The sequence below is a fragment of the Gouania willdenowi genome, chromosome 6, assembly GCF_900634775.1.
Source record: "Gouania willdenowi chromosome 6, fGouWil2.1, whole genome shotgun sequence".
Classification (NCBI taxonomy): Eukaryota; Metazoa; Chordata; class Actinopteri; order Blenniiformes; family Gobiesocidae; genus Gouania; species Gouania willdenowi.
The window spans coordinates 29468161-29491237 of record NC_041049.1 but is presented as its reverse complement, the minus strand read 5'-3'; the positions used below and the strand labels follow the sequence as shown (position 1 = coordinate 29491237).

General features: G+C 37.4%; 1 protein-coding gene across 1 annotated transcript in view; it reads left to right on the top strand.

Moving 5' to 3' along the window:
- The first annotated feature begins 359 nt into the window (after positions 1-359).
- fkbp16 (FKBP prolyl isomerase 16) overlaps positions 360-23077 on the top strand; it is a 43732-nt gene continuing 21014 nt past the window's right edge. The window contains exons 1-3 of the mRNA XM_028451484.1: positions 360-798; positions 860-1029; positions 2973-3061. Of these exons, the coding sequence (XP_028307285.1) occupies positions 360-798; positions 860-1029; positions 2973-3061 (698 nt within the window). The remainder of the gene's footprint in view (positions 799-859; positions 1030-2972; positions 3062-23077) is intronic.

Below are 23077 nucleotides of genomic sequence, written 5' to 3'. Positions count from 1 at the left end.
CTTGTTGTCTGAGAGCGCTTCGATGTGCTGCATCCTTTCTTTACATGGATCACTTTGGTTGCTGCATTGTCATTGAACTACACAGATTCAAATGCTGGACAAGTGGGACAGAGGAAGAGGTCAGAGTGCAGCAGAAGTGCGGAAACTACGCGAATAAAGCAGCTTAAAAAAAAAGGCACAGACGAAGCTGAGATTTTGGAATACATCTGACTTGGATTTGCTGAGATGACATGGATTTTTATCAACATGAAACTCCTTTTTTGCGACAGAGTTTAGGTATCAGACGGAAATAGAAAAACACTGAGAGAAGCTTTTCTCTGGAAATTAATGCAGAGCGTGTCTGTTACACTGAGGGGGAAATGGAGACAGAGTCACGTTGTGAAGAACACAAGGATTCTACAGTGGAGTCGGCAGAGCCTGAGGAAAAAGAAAGCATTTCTAGGCCTGGTAACAGAGACAATCTCAATCTGCCTGCCTTTGGGCCTGCAGAGGAGTGTGAGTGGCCATGTGAGAAAGCTGGAGCTGAATCAGACAACGGTGCAGGAGAGAGCAAAGGCATGGAAAAGATAAGTCCTGCTCCTGCGCTGGAAAGTCCGGGGGCAGAAGTTAACGGGCAGAAAACACTCAAAAAAACAAACAGTTGGAAGATGGTTCGATTCCAAGAGCCGTCGACAGAAGATGAAGTTGTGGAGAGGGACAGCTCTGCAGAAAGTCTGTTTCCAGAGTATGCAGTAGTGGAGTGGACCTCCACCACATTTGAAGATCTGTTTAGGGCAGAAGACTGGAACGACATCACAGGTAATGCAAGCTTTACCAATGTCAATAATAATCTGGGTTACATATTTCTTTCCTCACACAGAGGACCATCTGCTAAGAAAGAAGGTGCTGGAGTCTGGCGACTCACAGGCCCCGCCTCCGACCTGGGGACAGGAGGTCACTGTGAGGATGCAGTGTGTCCGTGAGGACCGCAATGTTGTGGAGAAGGACAACAAACTCGTATTTGTGATTGGAGAGGGAGACGTTAATCAGGTGCTAACAAACCAAATGATCATTTGGAATATCAAGCATTGTTAAATTTCATTTTTCATTTTCCTACTTCAAATTAAGACAAATATAGACCACACAACTTTGTCATTATATGAGACATGTTTAACATCTGGTTTTAGCTAATAATGGAAAGCTGCTGAAGATGAACATGTTTCATGAGATAAATCCATAGTGTCAGCCTCATAGATCAATAAAATGTTGATGTAAAGATGTAAAATGTTGCAATTGTCACTTGAATGTCTGTTTTGATCTCCAATGTAAACACTCTCCTATTGATATTGTCAGAAAAGTTTTACTGTTGCTATGATTTCTTGTGTTTCTTCACCAGACAAGTAGAACAACTACATTTTTGTTCTAGTTTGTTCCACATTTAGCGGGATATTCATTTTTAGCTAAATTCAGATGTTGGACCCCCCAAATCTACCATTGTTTTGCCACAACCTTCAATCTGTGAAAACACCAGAAAAAACACTTCTATATGTCAGCTTTTCTTATATGCAAGTAAAAGTGGTTCTGAGGTAATAGGTTGGAAACCACTGGGATGCCATATCCCACAATGCAATGTATGAAACTTTTCCAAAAATGTCAATAAGAGTATTTACTGTAGAGATCAAAACAAACCTTTGAGCTGAAATTTAATCCATGTACCCTTTGTTCTTTGGTTATTCCCTTTTAAAACCAAATCAAAATAACACATAAACAGTGTGGTTATTTTGTTTTACTGATTTTAAACCAAAACAGAAATACAGAAAAACCAAAAACCAGATAAGAAGCGTTTTTTCAGTTTTTTTTTTTATAACTTGTTCTGTTGGTGTGACGGGAAAATTAGAGGGAGAACTGAAGTCCGCTGCACCTCCCTGTCCAGGTTCTGGACCAGGTCTCCACACATAACAGGACTGTTTAGGATGTATTTCAGCATTTTTCTGGTCCTGCTCATGTTGTCATTCAGTCTGTGGATGTTTTAGCTCGTAAAACGCTGCTCACGTTTATGTTTTGTTTTGCGGTGTTACAATCCAAATTAACTGGTGACTGGCTATTAACTGTGATACTGGTGTGAGCAACAATAGATGTTTGAACTTCTGCCATTTGACGCTTTTGCAAAAACAATTACAGCTTTTTTGAGGGCAGTAAAATGTTTATTTTGCACGTTATAAATACCGCTTACGGCAATCGTCAACACACATGAAGTTGATCTCAAGAAATGAGGCGCACCAGTAGATTCATAACACCACCTCTGGTTCCACATATCATGAGCATGTTTTACGTAACGGCCATTTTTTGGTTTTGATATATTTATGTATTACTAACGTTTCAATTCACCAGTAACGTGACTTACAGTATGCGTTGATTCTTTTTATGTCTGGACCAGGAGCAAAAGTCCACCCAGTCACCAGTTTATCTGGATACTATTTGGACCATAACACTGTTCAGTAAAGTTGGCAGATGACACCTCTGCCATCAGTGTAAGGTGGACAACATGATACAAGATCATTTTATCAAACGCAGCAGAGTAAAAGTCTGTCTGTCGGTCGTTCTGTGTGGTGAGATTAAAACATGAAGCTCTCGTCCTAGTTTCCTGTAAATATCCAAATATCACACAAACAGAACCAGATTTAATGTTACAAAAGAAAAACGCTGCGTGTTTGTTCTTTTTCCTGTTTTCCTTTTTCTGGTTTTACATTAAAAAACAAAAACAAAAAAATCTGTTTTTTTTTGTTTTTTTTTAAATTTGGTTTTGAAACAAAATAACCAAAGAACAAAAAGTTCAATTTGAAGCTTTTCAACCTAAATTATGGACTGACATGGAATGATCCTGATAAATAAATACAGATTTACATGAATGTAATCCTACCTTTTTTGCTTTAATATTCAGCTCTAATGTAATGTAAAGCTGTGCATAATGAAATGTTGTTTGACACCTGTAGGCTCTGGAGGAGTGTGTACTGTCCATGCAAAAGGATGAGATCACATTACTGCTGGCAGATTCCCAGTATGCATATGGACTTTTGGGACGGTAAGAACCCCTTTCTTCATGTAAGCACAAACAAGTCATCGGTAGTTATTTACGGTTGTTCTTATCGTTGTTATTTCCATGAATGAGTTTGAAGAATTGACCTAGTTTTAATGGCAGACCTCTTGAACCTGTTGCTGTGGGGGCAGGCTGCTTGTTCTGGGCTCGCAGGGTTAATGGACCATAAACAGGAGCAGATGGCTTCTTACTAACACCATTCACAGGCAGCCTATCAGGGCTGTGTTTCTAACGCCCCAGCCTATGGGTTAATGCTGCTCATATTACAAAAAATGGGCTCAGGTTTATAACCTTTACACCATTAAAGAGCCTGTTTAAACACACAGCAGATTGATGGGGCTGAGAAGTTTGTGATCAGTAAAGATGTTTGCACTGGATCAGTGCACGTGCTCACTGGTTTGGTTTCGGGTCTTACCAACAGCCCTGATATAAAAAGCCCTAACCCCAAAAAAATATGTTTGACAGAAACATGCTACAGTTTTTTATCCGGTGGGCAGCTACGGGGGCCGCAAAGATATGATTGAATCAAGGGTCATATGATAAACTTATGTCAGCATTGTGTATTTCTGTTGTCATCTTGTGTGTCTTTAGATTTATTTGTTCTGTTCATTTTTGTTATTGTTATTTGTTTTTGGAACCATTTTTGTGTATCTTTGTTTTGTTATGTGTGTTTTTGTGATTTTTGTGTTTACGTGTAGTCTTCAAATGTGTTTTTGGAAAAGATATCTGTGTTTGTGTTTTAGCCTTGTGTAATTTCTGTAATTGTGCATGTTTTTTGGAGTCATTTTGTGTATTTCTATTTAAATTTAGTGTGGTTTTTGGAGTATTTTTATTAATTTACTTTGAAAGCCATACAAAATTAGACCAAGGGCCACATTGTGGCCCCTGGCCCACCACTTGCCCATGCTTGTCTTAGATCATCAAAAAAAAATAGCTGTAAGACCAAATAATGTAGATTTTGCTCACAATCCTATTTTAATCCTAAATTATGACAACAAGCTAACTTGATCCAACAACTCAATACAGCTCTGCACCAGCACAGTAAATATACATGCTTGTGTTTCATAAAATATCTGTTCAATGAAAATGATTTTTTTTAAAAAGTTAATAAAAACATGCGGGCAAATCGGTTTAATGGGCTTTGATTATTTTGCCGCTTTGGCCATCAGCAATTTCACAAACAGCATAGTGCAGTTCAATAATGTCATTCTCTAAGTGATACTACACTGTTAGTAAACCCACACCCTGGGGAGCTAATTAGACATTATTGTCAACGTACAGAAGTTCTTAACACTTTTTGCTATACTGTAAAATGTTGCTACCCGTACATAAATTCAAGCAATTTCCAAAAATTAAAAGGAAAAACAAGCATTTATCATCATTTTAGCTACGTACATACAGAACACACTGTTCCATTACCTGAGTGGCTGCTTTGAAAAGTATAGCATTACCTGTAAATTGTACATACGCCCCCAGAACATCACGTGGCAGTGGTTAAATCTATGATACAATTCTACAAATAGTAAAGCACAGCACATGTGAAGCTTGCACACAACATAATGTCCAGAGTTACTGAACATTGCAGTTGGCCAACTCATCTTTTAGTCTTTTTCCCTTCTGTAACCCATATTTTCTGAGGTAAGCTCTGTGAATGAAAAAGTGTATACGGGGTGATGCAACGAGTCTCCAAGGTGATGTCTAATGTCAGAGATAGGCATAATCAACATTCAGCATTAAGAATAATGACCAATCTGAACATTAACACAGGAAAGAACAAAGGCTTTATGTGTTTATGTTGTTTTGTATATGCTTTGTTTGCTTCTTATGTGTTTCTGCCAATATTTTTGGTATTTTCCCCCCATTTAGTGTTTTTGTTGTTGTTTTGTTAGAGCGTCCTCCCAGTGTGTTTTTATTGATTTGTGTGTTTATGGAGTCATTTTTGCATAGTTTTGTACATTTTTCAGTTATTTTTGTGTAAATTAGTTGTCATTTTGTGTCTTTCTGTTGTCCTTTAGTTTTATTTTTGTTGTCATTTTTGCATTTGTCTGAAAATGTGTATTTTCTTATGAAATTTTGTGTATTTTTCTGTTTCTTATGTACTTTCCATCATTTTGTGCTTTTGCATTGGTGGCCACACAAAATTAGACTGAGGACCACATATGGCCCCCTAGCCTCCGGTTGACCCGTGTGTGTACTGTCTAATGTAGTGTCTGGCTCTGTGTGCAGGAGGAGAGGAGGAGGCGGAAGGAGCGTAGTTAATGATTGTTTCCATGCAGCTGATTAGGGTTGTGTGCTTTAGAGTCAAACTCAAGTCTTACCATGCCGACTGTCTTACCAGGAATCACCGGCCAACTTGTTCTTTGCCCTGTCTCTTTTTCCTTTACTACATTCATTATTCAGGGGCTCCAAATCCATGTTTCTCTAGATCTGGGATGGATTGATACTGTGGTGTTGAGTAGCATTGGTTAACCAGTTGACGACTCAGGTAGAATTTTGTTGAGTTTTCTGCAGAGTGAAGATGATGATGGGATTATACAGACCAGAGAGGTGATGTCTCAACCCCCTCCTCTGTTCAAAGCTGACCTGTCCTCTTTCAAACTATCTATCGAAGACTGGTGGCCCTGGGGCCAGTTGTGGCCCTTGGTGTAATTTTGTGTGCTCCCTAAACACATAAAATGATTGCAAAAAGGACAACACACATAAACTTTTTAAAAATCAAAAACACCCAAATTGATTACAAAAAACAACAACAAAAATATTGCTGATAAATGGCCTTTGCCTTTGCAGCGCCACCTTTGGCTTCACCAAATTGTACCGCCTTCGGCAATCTGCTCCGCCTTTGATGCGCCGCCTTTGATGTGCCGCCTTTGATGCGCTGCCTCAAGTTCATACAAAGACGTAATATAACAGTGAAAGTTATACTATCAATGCATTATTATTGATTTGTTAAGACAGAAATGTACTATTGAGATATAAACTTAGACATATTTATGATCTTTGTTCTACTAACACATCCAAGAACAGCTCTAACTTTGTTGTTTCCTGTATTAATGCTCGAATTGATCAATATCATAAATACAGACATGCATGATTAAAATGTGGCCCTAGGATCAGATCTCATCACACTTTTGAGACCCTGACTGTGTTAGAAGCTGCTTATCTCTGCTCTACCTTCTCTCGCTATAATCTGTTGCTCTAGTGATTTCTTGTTTTTGCTAATGTCCTCTATCTTTGAGTTCCTACTGCCTACCTGCTTATTCTGTGAGTTAAGGATTAGAAGAACTAGATTAAGGTTGAGGTTCTTCATACATGTTTGACTTTGAGTGTGCATGTTTCCTTGCTGATGGACTAAAATAGGTCCATTAGCAGGTTTATCTCCTAGTTTCTCTTAGTTTGGCATTTTGAAGTATACTCAGAACAATCAAATCTGGGAGATTGGGAGTTAATTTTATAACAGCATACCTGTACTTTTATCTTGGTGCTGTTGCTTGTCTTGTTACACATTAAAGAAATGTAGTTCAGAGCCATTATCTCCCTAGCCGTGTCTGTGAGCTTTAAATACCTTGTCTGGGCAATACAGGATAAATTGCAGTAAAGGAAAATGAAGATAATGGGCTTCTTCTTCACTCTCTCAAATTATTTTATTATTATGCTTTGCTTTCCTTGACCCATTTTTCAAAATGTGTACTCAGTGTACACACCTTTGTTTTAATATTTGCTATCGGTCTATCTTTTTCTTTTAAAGGAATCTTAATAGACAAAGAGTATTTTTAATCAGATAAAGGCATAGTGTTGGGCTCAAAAATCAATAATTTGAAGCATTTTTGCTCATTTTTTTTTTTCTAAAAGTTGAAATTTCAGTTTGAAAGTCTGTATTGATTTGAAGTGTAAACACTCGCTTATTGACATTTTTGGAAAACTTTCACACATTGCATTGTGGGATGTGGAGTCTCATTAACTGATGTATGGAAGTGTTTTTTTCTTAATTCTTACTGTGATTTCTTTTGTTTATTCACCAGACAAGGACAATGATTGGTTCAACACCATTTTTGTTTGAATTTGTTCCCAGTATTCTACGTGATATCACCTCAATCTGCAAGTCATTAAATTTATGCCAGATTCAGGTTTTTCCATGTAAACGGCAAAATAAACATCAGCCATTGTTTTGTCACAATTTTCAGTCCATAAAAAACACAGAAATGTGTTGGGAAGTCACTGAGGCAGACATCACAGTCCGAATGAAATAAAAACACTCCTATGTATCCGTTTACGGGACTCCACATCCCATAATGCAGTGAACGCAACTTGTCATTAAACTAAGTGTTTACAGTGGAGATCATAACAAACTTTTGAGGAGCAATTTCAACCTTTTAAATCTTATTTTTCGAGCAAATGATCTTTTATTTATTAATCAATGAAGCCTACATAAGTCTTTATCTGATAAAGAAGTATTGTCTCCAGCAGCTTTACATAAAAATATATTTAAATAGTTCCTAAATCAGTGTGACAACACATAGACTTCAGAGCAGATAAGGCTATTTTTGGCCACAAAAGCAAAATCTCATTTGCCTCACTCCATTTTCAGTCACATGCAATGATTCAACCCCATCAGTCACCTGTTGCAAACCCTCGCTGTTATCTTTAAGAGCAGAGTACAAAGCTAGTAATAATCAGACAGTAATAATCAACTCCGCACAGTGGCGTGCTCTGCAGCTTGCTGCGTGGTTGAAAAGGTGGACACAGGATTAATGAAACTCCTGGAGAAATCAGAAGATTACAGACAGCGAACAGAGGAGTCGGGATGATTCAGCCACAAAGGTCGTGTGACTCTGTCCCAGCCCCGCTGCCTTTAACAGGGCTCATAAAAGACTCCGTCGTGCGTCAGCTATGCGTCCTTACTGAGAGAAAGTTATTAGTCACAGACACACACTGCATCCTCTCAGATAGCAGGTCAATTACCAGTACGCTGTGGAAGCTAACGTCACTCAGAGGATCATCAAGAGGATCTTTTCCATTAGTCATTCATAACCTACAAATCAATATTTTCAAATGTATCAACCCTTCTTTTAATGTCTACACCAGAGATGGCAACTTTTATCATAACGGGGGCCAAAAAAATGTTATTGTCTGATCTGACATTCATGTCAGCATTTAAATTAATGAACTATCAGAGCATTTGTGTGTTTGAGTGTTTTTGTGTTCATTTTGTGAAATTTTTATGTCATTTTTGTGCTGTTGTTTAGTGTATTTTTGTTCTATTTTGTGTTACCCTTATTGTACTCATTCTGTGTGCTTTTGGAATCATTTTGTGTATATTTGTAGTCATCTTGTGTGTTTTGAAAGTCAGTTTGTGCATTGTTGGATGCATTTAGTGCCTTTTGTGATCTTTTTGCGCTTTTTGTGTATTTCTGTTTTCAATTTGTTAATCTTTTTGCAAATTTTTGTGTGTTTTGTTGACATTTTTTGTTTTTGAAGTAATTTCTGTGTACTTCTGCTGCCACTTTGTGTATATCACTATTTTTTGTGTGTACTTGTCATCACCTTGTGTATTTTTGTTGTCTTTTTGTGGAATTTCTGTAGTTGTGGTCCCTGGGCCACCAGTTGTCCATGTATTATCAATGCATAACTTACTAATCAATCCTTTCAAATATAGCTGAACTGTTTTTAATGTCTAATGTGAGCTATGTCGGCGTGTTGCTGTTAAATTAACGTCTGCATAACATATTTGTGCACATCTCCAAGGTTGTTTTGGCTGACTGTCAGAGAACATAAACAGAAGCTTAAAAGCTGCTGCTGGCAGCAGAAGTGTTGGCATCCTTTTTACTCCTGGCATCATTCTGAATAACCTTAGTGACACATCTTGAAGAGGAGTTAATTGGACCACAGGGATGTTGGATGTTAAATTCAAAGTGACGCACAGACTGAGAAGTTAATGCAGTTTTTTGATTGTCTACCAGTGATTAATGATCTAGGCCTGCTTGCTTGGTTGTGTAAAAGACACTACATTGAAATGGTTTCACTGGCCTATTGGTTTAACATATCTGCTATTTGTGGGCCAGAGATAAGCAGCTTCTGTCACAGCAGGGGCCACAAAAATCTGATTGTTTCTGGGCAATAATTCAGTGTTTTTGTTGTTTTGGGAGTCATTTTATATTTTTGTTGTTAATTTGTATTTCTAATTTTTTTTTGTATTTTTGTGTGTTTTGGGATTGAATTTAAGAATTCCTGTTGTTTTGTGTTTTTCTGTTACTTATTTGTGTTTTTTTTGGGAAAATGTGTGTTTTCTTGTTGTCAATTTGTGCAATTTATACAATATATGTTCTTTGGAGTAATTCTGAGTATGTTTCAGAGGTGTACCGATCTGATATCGATATCGGATATCAGGTCGATATTAGCCTGAAAATGAATATCGGATTCAAATTTCCAGATTTTCCAATTTTTCTCCCCTTTTTTAATTCAGTTTGCAATATCGGTATCATATCAGAAATGAAAAAGTTGTATCGAGACATCCCAAGTATGTTTGCTGTTGCATTTTTGTTGTGGTGTTTTCTGATAGTGTTTTTTGAGTCATTGTGTGTGTTTACTTAGGGGGCTGCACAAAATTAGATGAAGGACCAAAAAGAAAGAAAAAAAAAATACAGGAATGAGTAAAGAATATACAAAACAGCAATAAAAACACCACAAACTCTAGTTGTGTCCTGTGTTAATAATCAGATCGGTCATTATTTTAAAAACTGACATGAATGTTGATAACTTGAGCCAGAGCTGTAATTGAGCCTCAAAAGCACTCAAAAATAATGCAAAAACACAACAAAAATACACAAAATAATGCCAAAAATACACAAATTGAAAACAAAAATATACAAAATTACTCCAAAAACACATGTCTTTAAATATACACAAAATGACAACAGGAATAAACAAAATGACCCCAAATACAAAAAACAACAAAAGCACAAATACACATTGTTCTTTCCTGCGTTAATGTTCAGATTGGTCATTATTCTGAATGCTGACATGAAGATCAGACAGGTTTGTGGCCCCGCTGTGGTAAAAATTGCCTATCTGTTGTGCTTAATAACTTGCATCAACATTTTTTGGATTTGTAAAAAGTGCTTATTGCAGCTTCTAGTTGTGCCTTTAACATATACCATGAACTATGAATTTTCAGAACAGGTGTTTAAGAGAGTAATAGTGACCAGTATTTGTGTGTGTGTGTGTGTGTGTGTGTGTGTGTGTGTGTGTGTGTCATTGTTTTTGTGCAGACTACTTTCTTTTCTTATCTGTAAATGTAACCTGACACTGCAAAGAACTGGGAGTTCTGCTTTTCCTCCCAGCAGGTACTCACCAGTTTGCAGGTGGAGTGAGTCACTCAGCCCACAGCTGCACTACTTTCTGTCACTTTTAAACACACACGCTTGCCTTCCTGCTGCCTCCTCAGGCGTAAGCGTGTTGTCCACTCAGTGCATCTCTGAGGCAGACTTCCTCTGTGTGACTCACTCTGCACCACCACCTGCTTCCCATTCATAATGGCTATTCATCTAATAGCCTCCTTTTTGGTATTGCCACCCTGCAGAAAGTTGGCTCTCTGCTTTATTGTTTATCATATGCAAAGAATTCCTGAAAGAGTAAAAGCAGAAGGCAAGGCAAGGCAAGGCAAGGCAAATTTATTTATATAGCGCATTTCATACTCAAGGCAACTCAATGTGCTTTACATGATAAAACATTCAATTGTTTAAAATCAATAAGAACATTTAAATCAATAAGAACATTTAAAATCATCAGTAAAATCAATTAAAATCATCAGTAAAATCATCATTACATCAACAACATGACTAAAAATCTCTCTCTCAATCATATGCAGTAGAGAAAAAAAGTGCCTTTAACTTTGATTTAAAAATGTTCACATTGGATGCTGACTTCAGCTCCGCTGGCAGTTTGTTCCACTTCTTTGCAGCATAACAACTAAAAGCAGCATCACCATGTTTACTGTGAACTCTGGGCTCCACTATCTGACCTGTGTCCATAGATCTGAGAGACCTGCTGGGTTCATACCTGACTAACATGTCACTGATGTATTCTGGACCAAACCCATTCACAGATTTATACACCAGCAGCAGAACTTTAAAGTCTATTCTGAGGCTGACTGGGAGCCAGTGTAAAGACTTTAAAACTGGAGTGTAAAGAGTACTGATATATCCTACTCAGGTAGAAATACTGTTACTTGATTGCAAATGTACTCAAGTACAAGTAATCATACATAAAATACTCAAATGAAAGTAAAAAGTAGCTCAATTATATAGTACTCAATGTGAAAGTTACAAGATACTTTCACCCTCCCATGTTTATTGTTGGTAATAAATATTGCCATAGTTACCTTGCATACAGTAAACACTTAATGTATAACTTTAAAAAGGAAGAAAACAAATCTTGCACAATTGGAGCCTTTTTTATTTTCCACAAAGGCACCTGAACAAAACAAAAGTTTTGTCAAAATGTGGAATTCTTTTTTAAAATAGCACAAATTACATTAATTCAAAATAAACAAATTAAAAAATGTTCAAGCTCTAAGTATAGATGCATATATGAACTCTAAAACAGTGTTATGTCAAATGTACCATGTGGGTAACAACATAATATGTAGTGAACACAACCTGAGCCAAAGATAGTAGCTGGGCGTTGATCAGAAATGGCACGACTAAGAACATATGGATTATGTTCAATGAGACCATGAAATGTAAATAAAAGAAGAATCACAAAAAAACAATAATTTACTCAGTAACGGTTGGGTCTAAAAATGTAACGAATAACTTTACTTCTTTTTACACATACCTAAGTACAAGTAAACTTACTGATTTAGAAATATACTCCAAAAAACACAAGTATCCATGAAAGCAACTCAATTACAGTAATGTGAGTACTTCTAATCTTTTACTTTCACCTCTGGTAAGAAGTGTATGGAGCCCTGGAGGTGACATGGATTTAAAAAAAAAAAAATTATTAATCAAGTCGCATTGTGACTAATTAAGTCACAGTGCAAGCTACAGAGACTAACATCATACTGAGATTGTATATGCGCATATATGTGCATGCACACTACCGGAAAATGAATTTTTGCTAAAAAAAAAAAAATCATTTTTGTTTATTTTTGTTTTCAAAGTGAACGGACACATGTTTTATTTGTTTATTGGAGTAGGTTAGGTTAGGGTTATAATCTCAGCACTTGCAGTGTGAGATAGTAAGTCACATTGTGAGAAGTGCAACATTATTATTATTTTATTATGTCACCTCCAGGGCTCCGTAGAAGTGAGCCAACAGTGGAAGTCTCTTAGTACCATAAACAAGGTTGAGCCCTGTGTTAGTGTGTGTGAGCAGGCTGACAGTAGACCACACCCACACCTCCTCTGTGTTCCAGGAGCAGACCAGTGAGTGCAGACAGCTGGAGATCACTCTAGATAAGATCAGTCCAATCTCAGCTCTCAATCCACTCTCTGGTTTGCTGCTGCTACTTCCACAGTAGTCAGTAGCTTTAATGATCTGAACATACGTGTGTGCCTTAAAAATGAGCGGCCGAGACTCAGTTTTGCCTCTTTTTGCACAGTTTGAATCATGCGTGTCCTTCATCTAATCTCTCTGAATGTTTACCTTTTTCCTAACTGGCTTATCTGTAGCTCACAACCAGCTATGGTTGTAATACAGCACTGCTCTCAGTTGTACCTGCTTCTGCTTTTAAACTTACTGACATTCAGTGGAAGAATAAATCTCACAAAGTCAAATGTGCCTTTAATGATTTATTGGCCTAAAATATATTGTTTTAGACACAATAACCCACAGTGAAGTGAAGTTGACCAATGTGCTTAATGGACTTTTATGACTACAATTTACGATACTCTGACTTCTGCATTACTTGGGTGAGTGTTTTCTTTAGTCACCATCAGATTTAAGGGAGTAAGGCAGAGCTTTCAAACTCGAGGCCTGTGGGCCGAATCCGGCCAACCAGAGCCTTCACTTCAGCTAGTGGAGGGATTGTGTTTGTATTTTCATACATACAATTAAAAATAACAACAAAAACATGAAGACTTTATGCAAATCAGCTTAGTTTAGTTGTAGAAAGTGTATCCATTTGTAAATAGCTGTGTGTGTATGTGAATGTTTTATAATCTTGGCCCAACCAGGGACAGGAGTTGTAAACTAGCACTAGCTATATACTCTATGTGCATCACATCAGTTGCAAACTTTTGTATCTATGTTGAATTGCATTTTCCCTGTCAAATAAATAAATAAATAAATAAATAGATAAATAAATAGATAAATAAATAGATAAATAAATAAATAAATAAATAAATAAATAAATAAATAAATAAATAAATAAATAAATAAATAAAATCTCCATCCCTCCAAATCAAAATATATTTTTGCCAACCCTCAAATTGTCCACAAATTCTAGAATATTTGAAGTACAAGATCCTGGAGTTACTGAAATCTGTTTTTAATGCCAAACTTAAGAACAAAAAGTTTAAATTGCTATTTTATAAAAAAAAAAAATAGTTTCGCTTAGTTGATCAATGGCATTATTTGGAGTCATTTTGGTGTTGTTTAGTATATTTTACAGTTATTTTTGTGTATACTTGTAGTCATGATTGTGTGTGTTACATTTGTCTATATTTGTTGTCCTTTTGGGGGGTTAGTTATTTTTGGAGTCAGTTTATTCATTTACTTTGGGGTTTATAACATTAGATAAATATCGGTATATTAGGTAAAGGTTTGTAAAAGTAAACATGTCAACACTTGAATGTTTTAAATACGGCACTGTCAATAAATGTCATGCATTCCGAGTTCATGGTACATGGACTGAAATGTTATCAGTAGAAAAGTGGCTAATCTTTTAAAAGCTGCGATGAAAGGAGTATCTTTCTTTTATGTTGTTGTTGTTTTATAATCAGATCTATAGTCATCAGCATCTTAGCTTCTGTTAAAAGGTATATTACAAAATATTCTTGACATTTCTTTTAAATAGTTTACTCGGCTAGTTAGACCATCAGATATCTTAGGGAGCGTCTGCTGTTATGTTAATATCTGAACCTGCCCTGCCCTCTGAAATGTAACTCTGCTAAGTTGATGTCAAAACATGCTGTCTGCACTAGAACAGCACGGTCGTGCTTCACTGGCTTCACCTATCATCTCCTGTGCCCCTAGCTGTGCTGTGTTGTATAATCACGTTGTTGCGACAGTCTGTTTTTTCCAGATCGTGGCGGCACACAGGCACACACGTGAGATTGAGTTAGCTCCTCTCCTGCCAGGGCTACTGATTCCTTTGGACCGTCCGTACGCACACACAGCAGGACGGAAAGCAGAGCAGACACAGGCCACATGCAGCCCTTGGTCTAATTTTGTGTGGCCCCTAAAGTAAAACTCTGAAAACAAACAAAATGACAGAAAAATACAAAAAATTACAACAAACATACACTCAATTACTTTAGGAAACAAACAAAAAAACATAAATTGAACAAAGGGACAAACACATACACAAGTAGACAGAAAAATAATAGAAAACACACAAAATTATAGCTACTGCGCAGCAAGAGTCGGGGCCATGCAATTTTAGCCAAATTTGACAATTCTGTGCAACAGAACATAAGAAGATTAAAAAGAAGTGGCATTCTCATATTCATTTTACATCAGTCGATGCCTATTTTGTTGCACAACAGAAATGCTCGACGTCATTTAGTTAATTAGTAAGAGACAACTCTGTGGTACATATGTTTAAAACTTCTCTCATTATAAGAATTCTACAGCTGCAATGATTAATCAATAACTCAATAAGTCAAATACATCATTAATCCACAACTATTTCATGATGTAATATCCTCTGTCACTGAGATACTTTGCACATCATCTGCATGCACAGCAGCTGTTAGAACTGAAAATTCAGTTATTCAGAATCAGAATCAGAATCAGAATCATCTTTATTCGCCAAGTGTATGTTGTACACACGAGGAATTTGACTCGGTCAACTGTGCTCTCTACAATAGTGAAAACATTCAATAATAAACAATCAACTAGAAGAGATGATAATAAGTATAAACATAAGTATAAATATAAACAGTAGTTAGACTAGAATGTGCAAATAACAAGATGATAATAATAATAATAATAATAGTATAAAAAAAAAAAAAAATAAATACAAAATAAAAATTAAAAAAAATAAGATAAAAAGAAGGAAAAATAATAGAAAAGAAAGGTAATAATAAAATATAATATTAATACAATCCAAATCCAAAAATACATACAGTATGTTGTATCTAGACAGCATGGAGATGTTGGTGATTTGTCTTTAACAATGATTTATTAGCTTCAAGTTTAATTTTTTGCATTGACTTCAATTGTTTCCATCAGAGCGAAATTCAAAATTATGTTACAAAAAATTCAGTTTTTTGAGATGAAATTCTAATATTTTCCAAACATCATCTCCAATGAGTTTAAAATGTTGTCATTCAATAATGAACATTGAAAATGTATTTGAGCAAAAATTTGCAACTACTGTATTTTCCGGGTTATTTGAATGCATCGCTGTATTGGCCGTGTTCCAATAATTTAGCAATTTTCCAAGAAAAATTTTAGGTTTCCGTGTATTCTGATCAGTTTCAACTGATGAGTTTCCATCTCCACATAAAGTCTCCTCCTATCTGCTCCACGTCTACATATCAGTTCATTTACAGCTTTTTATGGTCACTTTTTGCTGGACTGATATACCACTCCCTCCGTCCGCTCCTGTGCACCATCGTCTCAGCAGTGACTCAGTCAGAGTCAGAATCTGGACACAATCGCTTCTGAACAAACGCAACATGGTTGTTTGGCAACTCTATGCTGTTATTGTTTATTTCTATCATCAACCTGATTTTTACTTTATCCGGAGTGTTTCAACGCTAAGTTCTCTCTCTCTCTTTGTGTGTGTCACGTCAGCCTCTGTCCTGTGTGTGATCACTCCCGATAAACCTAACGTGGTGATTTGACAACTTTATGCTGTTTATTAATAACTGCTATTAAAAACTGACTAAGATATCTTACATTTTAAACCTTATTGTACTGTCTATTTGCTCTTCCCACAACAGTCTGAAAACTTGCTGTAGCTGTAAGTTTGGTATCAATTCAGCTGAAATTGTGAAAGGAGATAGATATAATATGTTTTACAGTTTTTGATCAAAACTGTAATGGACTTCAAAAAGTTTAAATGTACAAAAGTGTCTTCAGTATTAAAGCTACCTTTTGGTGGAAGTAGCACATTTGTAGCACAAATGGTTGATTTGTTGTGAATTTTTATAATGTCGATCTTTAAAATTTTGTGATTGTTCGTGCATCATAAAAAAAAAAAATACACAAAAATCATACAACACGTCAACAAAAAACACCCAAAATGTCTCCACACAAAATAATAATAATAACAATAATAATGGCTTGGATTTATATGGTGCTTTTTTTGAGGAGGTTCAAAGCACGTTACAAAAACCATAATTCATTCACACCAGTCACTCGCATCAGTCATACCGGTGGTGGTAAGCTACAATGTGGCCACAGCTGCACTGGGGCAGACTGACAGACTGGCTATTTCGTGCCTACGGCCCCTCCGACCATCACCAACATTCATGCTCAAATTCATTCATACGAGGCAATGTGGGTAAAGTGCCTTGCCCAAGGACATGACGACAATTAAATAAAATACTAAATTACAGTAAAATCACACAAAATGCCAACCCACCTCAATTAATGCTTAGGTTAGTCATTATTCTAAATGCTGACATGAATGTTGATAATGCAGCCCTCAGATCAGTTACAATCAATTGCAATTTCATTTATCCGAAGCTTTTACCCACAGTAATGACCCATGTTGGATTTAAACTAGTGACCCTGATTACAAGTCCGCTTCCTTAACCATTGCACCACCACCGGTGACAATGTTTGTGTCTCTGTTGTGATACAAGCAACACATCTCTGCTGTAGAGATTAGTGGGGCCTGACTGAGAATAGTTGGCCCCACATGCCAGTTAACAGGATTGCCCTCATGTGATCTTTGTTACAATGACTCCATGGAGGATGTTTGTGATGCTGCATCTGAAACTGGTGTTGGAATCCACTTCAGGTCAGTCTGAGTAGAGATGGCCTGGTCTTCCACTTAAAGTTTTTCTCTGAAAGTCCCACCATATGTATGTTGGTAAATGTGTGTCCCAGTGTGTAAGTGTCGTGATGTAATGGTAGCTTGTTCAGAGGCTTGTCCAATTAAGTGAGAGTAAAACAGCTTTACACACACATCCTCTCAGATTCTAATAGTTTGACACTGCTGGTGTTTCCTGTAAGGTTTGCACTTCTTTCTTTAAATGAGCTACTGTATGTTAGGCTAAATAATCAGCTGTGAAACTGCTTTACCTGAACCTAATCAACCCTTTTAAGACTAGAAAGACCAACATCATTTTAGATTGATGTCACAATGTCATTGTGTGAATGACTTTGATAAGAGCAGTTTCTGTGCTGTGATGAGAACAAAAGCCTGACTGAAATGTATCAAATATTTTGCTGAAGGTAAAGAATTGACTCAGTTGGTTGAAGACCAGCTTCTCAATGATCTTGGCCATGAATGGAAGGGTTCTGATTGGTCTATAGTTAGCCAGCATAGAGGCATCCAAATTCGATTTTTTAACAGAGGTTTTAAAGCAGCACTGTATAGAATTCCGTCAGGCCACAATTTTAACATGGGGGGCGTGGAGCGGGTTGGGTGTGCTAATGTGTGGAAACAGAGCAATACCTCAGGAGCAATAATGCTGCATTCAAGGCCACTCGGAATTCTAGATTTTCCAAATTCTTACTTGAAAAAGTTCACAAGTTGGAAGACCACAAAATACATTAACATTAATGTCTTTATTGTCAGCCATGTTTAGGAGATATTTTGACAAGCTGCATCTGGAACATTTTGAAGACGAAGATCGTAATTTTCAACTTGTAAATGCTAATTTGAGGTTGTATTGAATGCAGCATGAGCACTGGAATTCCAGGGGCATGCACAGTGCACCAGGTGACAAAAATCTGGTCAAAATTCTCTATTGTGCTCCTTTAATGTGAGGATGGGGAAATTACAAATGCATTAATGTAGCACGGCACATGAGCAATTGTTTGCTGTGCCTTTTTTTTGTGTATACATTTTTCACATTCCACAGGCATGTGTTGACTGTACAGCTTTACATAGAGATAACTGCAGTGAACGATACACGTACATGACACAGGCGGATGAAAGACAACTATATAGAGAACTACAAAGAAACAACTTATAATTCCAGGCCAGACAGACGACTGGTTCGTGATGACAAACAAAGTTGCTGGGCAATTCATTGACCCACTTTATTCTTTTTGGTCCATTGTTAGTCCAGTAGAATGGAAACAGATGGGATCATCAACGAGGTCAAGCTGTTGCTGACGGTGACACACACACACACACACGCACACCCACACATACACACACACACACACCCACACACATACACACACACACACACAGAGAGAACTTAAAGAAAGTATGGACTTTCAAGATGAATTGTTATTACACATGACTTTGCTCTCCAATGTGAAGACAGACAGTAAGAGTCTGGAGTAACACTGTGTGTGCCAGTGTGTACATGAGTGTTCATTTTCATGTGTGTGTATTCTACGACGATGAAGCGGTGCCGTCAGTGGTGATGTAGAGCATGACTCATTGCGTTGGTACGTCAGAGCTTCGTCATTGGTCTGTTTGTTACACACACACACACACACACACACCCACACACACACACACACTGATGTCCTCAGAGAGAATCTAAATCAGATGTGCGTGCTGGTGCTTTGGGAATGTAAAGGCTCAGTAGACGATCTCCTTCCCTAGTTGTTTGATAGCACTAACAGGATTAGATTAGCACCCTGCTGCAATGTTATATACAGTCATCAAAGATAGAAAGGAAAACTCAATGAGGACAAGCTAAGTTTCTCTTGATTAGTTAAAGGCTTTGGTGATGAGAATGACCTGCTCTATTGCCACAGGCATAGGTTAAGTAAAGCCAAGCACTTCTTCAGAAAGGTGGTGGTTGAGGCATGATTGATGCTGCAGCACCCAGACCTGGTCATAGCCAGTGGCAGACACACAGTCTGCTTCTCTCTGACAGCTTAACCAATGAGTCAAGACTTCCTCTTTTCACATGCTGCTATGTATGTGGCTCAGAGATGGTATCTGATCCGATGGCCACATCATGAACATTCGTGTCAGCATTTAGAATAATGACCAAACTGTGCATTAATATATGAAAGGGTTTGTATGTCTTTATTATGTTTTTTTTGTTTGTTTTTTTTTTTCGGTTTTTGTGGTTAGGAGTCTTTTGTGCATTTTGGTTTCTTTCTGTGTGTTTTTGGAGTGTTTGTATTTTTGCTGTTGTTTTGTATATGTGTTTTGTGTATTTTGAGATTTGTTGTAGTTTTATGTATTTTGTGTATTCTTCAATATTTTTTTCTATTACTTGCCGTAAACAAGTGATTTTTGTGAGGGCCTCCAGGTGCCCATGTCTGACCTAGACTCAGATATAGATGGATAGTGACATAAAAGCCGTTTTAAACGCACATATTGCAACATAAAATCCAATCTGTACGGGTCATATTTGCACGACACTAATCAAATATACCTGAAATGAAGGCTGTGCAGAAACACCGTGACAAGAGTGTGCACTGCTGCCTGTTTGCTATTGATGTTCCAGAAATGATGACATTTTCTCTGTGGTTAGTTATCTGGTTCCAGCACATTCACATGTGGCAACTCAAACTCAGCAGAGGAAATGATTGTGTTCATCATCTCGTCAAAACATTTACTCCTTAATCAGAATGCTGCATTGAAAGCAATGACATGGACACAAACATGAATGATCACTGACGAGGGTACAGCAGCTTGTGAGGTGAGAACTAATATTGTTCTCACGTTTATTGTCTATGTTAAATATTCAGGTGAAAGGAGAAGGACAATGATGTGGATGTTTGCATTGCACCTATGCACATCTCTACGAGGTAGGAAGACATTTATACCGGAATTAGGATTTTAAAGACATTTTTAGAGAACAAAAGTAACCAAAAACTTCCCATTAGAATATTGGAGGAATGATGTGATCTGATGTATTGTGGTGATGGAAAGTGGCGGCTACAAAAAAAGAAACCAAAATTGAAAAATACATAAATACAAAATGACTCCAAAAACTCACAAGACAACAAAAATACACTAAATGACTCCCAAACACACAAAAAAAATAAGAAAATAAAAAGCAATAAATACATTAAAATGACAACTAAAATATACTGAGAGAAAAATATACAAAATGACTGGAAAAAATATACAAAATGAATTCAAAAACACACAAAACAACAACAAAAAAAGACAAAAACGAGTCCCACAACACACAAGACAACACTAAATGACTTCCAAACAAACACACATGCACACACAAAATAGCAAAAAATACATTAAAACGACAACTAAAATACACTGAGAGAAAAATATACAAAATGACTGAAAAAAATAGACAAAATGAATCCAAAAACACACAAAAACGGCTCCTACAGAGACTACAAATCTACATAAAATAACATAAAAACAAAAAAATACAACATAAACACACAAAATGACAACAAATGTACAGAAAATGACTTCCAAAACACAGAAAACAAAGACAGCAAAAATATATATACAAAACAACAAAAACACATACTCTGTGTTCTTACCTCTACTAATGCTCAGATTGGTCATTATTTGAATGCTGACGTGAATGTTAAAAATGTGGCCCTGGGAGCAGAGACAATCACATAGTACGTAAGTAAAAATGTATTTGTATAGCGCTTCTCAGACAATAGTTACAAAGTGCCTCACAGTAGTAAAATAAATAAAATGTATTCAAGTAAAAAGTATAACAAAACACAACGCTAGGCCAGGTTGGACTAAAATGCTTTTTGAAGGCATCCACTGAGTCCAGAGAGCTTTGAGTGATCGGTCTCCTCGACTTTTAAAGCAAGTTTGCGGGACCATCGGCAGGTTCTGGCCAGACAACCTCAGGTTATGAGCTGAGCTGTGGGTTAAGGTTTTTTCTGCTCTAACACATGGCAAGGCAAAACAAATTTATTTGTATAGCGTATTTCATACACAAGGTAACTCCATGTGCTTTACATGATCAAAATGTGCAACAGAAAACATTCAACAGCTTCAAATCAATAAGAACATTTAAAGTCATCAGTAAAATCAATGAAAATCATCAACAAACACATTACATCAACAACATAACCAAAAATCTTTAACTTTGATTTAAAAATGTTCACATTAGATGCTGACTTCAGCTCTGCTGACAGTTTGTTCCACTTCTTTGCAGCATAACAACTAAAAGCAGCATCACCATGTTTACTGTGAGCTCTGGGCTCCACTATCTGACCTGTGTCCATAGATCTGAGAGACCTGCTGGGTTCATACCTGACTAACATGTCACTGATGTATTCTGGACCAAACCCATTCACAGATTTATACACCAGCAGCAGAACTTTAAAGTCTATTCTGAGGCTGACTGGGAGCCAGTGTAAAGACTTTAAAACTAGAGTTATGTGTTCTGACCTCTTTGTTCTGGTTAAGACCCGTTTGATGCTCTTTTGGGGGATTCCTGTTAGAAGACCATTACAATAGTCCAGGCTGCTGGAGATAAAAGCATGGACCAGTTTCTCCTGATCTTTCTGAGTCATTAAACATGCCGTGCTGTGAGAGAAGCTGCCCATCTCTGCAGTGTTGCTACTTCCTCATAGCTGCTAACAGCTGAGATACTCCTTCCTGTCAGCGCTGGGTCAGTAAAGTTGTGTAACTAATTTATCCTCTCTCTGAAAGTCTGAAATAGCACACATCCTGGTGCTGCAGCTGAGACATGTGGTGGAGATTATGGAGACCTTTAAAGAGCTAAAGAGCCAGGATGTAGCAGGTAGTACGCGCCCCTTATCCCTGCGTCAAAGGAGCAAAAGGAGAGGGTGGCATCTGAGAGGCCTTTGCCTCTCACTCCAAGTTTTTTCTCTTCTTTGCCTGTTAAACGCTGTTTTGTGACAAATCAACTTGTATGGCTGCAGCAGGCGAAGGAAAACCGAGCTGTGACGTCTCAGCAATGGCAGGATTAGAGTTAAGCTTCTTTTGCACGTCTGCATTGATGCTGCATGTCCACCCTAGAGTCAAAACAGACACGGCCACAAACAGCAGCCGAGGACCTGCTTTCACTGCTGTAAAATAGATCAACAAGCTCATAAATCCTCCCTGAATCTTTATTCTCAGGAGGGTTGCACGTTGCATTTATTACACTGTATTAGAGCTCTGTCTGAGGATGTAACCATAGAAACCCGGATGAGGTACACGCTTGGCCTTTCTATCATTTGTGGAGCGCATGACGTCAAAGTGACCACTGTTTTCCTCAGAGGGAAGTGTTTTCTCAGTTCATTTGGAACGGCGAGGGGTTGACAGATAACAGTGTGAGTCAGCCCCGCTGCCATACACCTTAATGAGGAAGTTTGTTCAGCCCCACTCACAAATCACAGGCGTCTCTCACGGATTCATGCTTGTTTTACTGGACAAAAGCCACATGCACGTCCTTATCATACAATGAATAACAATGGAGGCATCACTAGAGGAGACAAACACCAGTGATCGAAAACATTCATCACAGTAATGCATGCAAACTGCTTCTTTACACAACACTTCTCAAGAAATAACAGGGCGTTAGAAGCACGAGGTTTCGACACATATTAGAGCCCTCAAACTAACTAACTAACAGAGGCTGGTAAATCTGTGGAAGCTACGGAAGTCTTACAGTAGAGACCCCCTTAAAATGCTCCATGTTTACTGCGTTACAGATGCCTTAAACCAGGAACAAATATAGGGTCTCCAATTTTCCATGATTGTGGAAAACAGACTGTGAAAAAAAATACTGA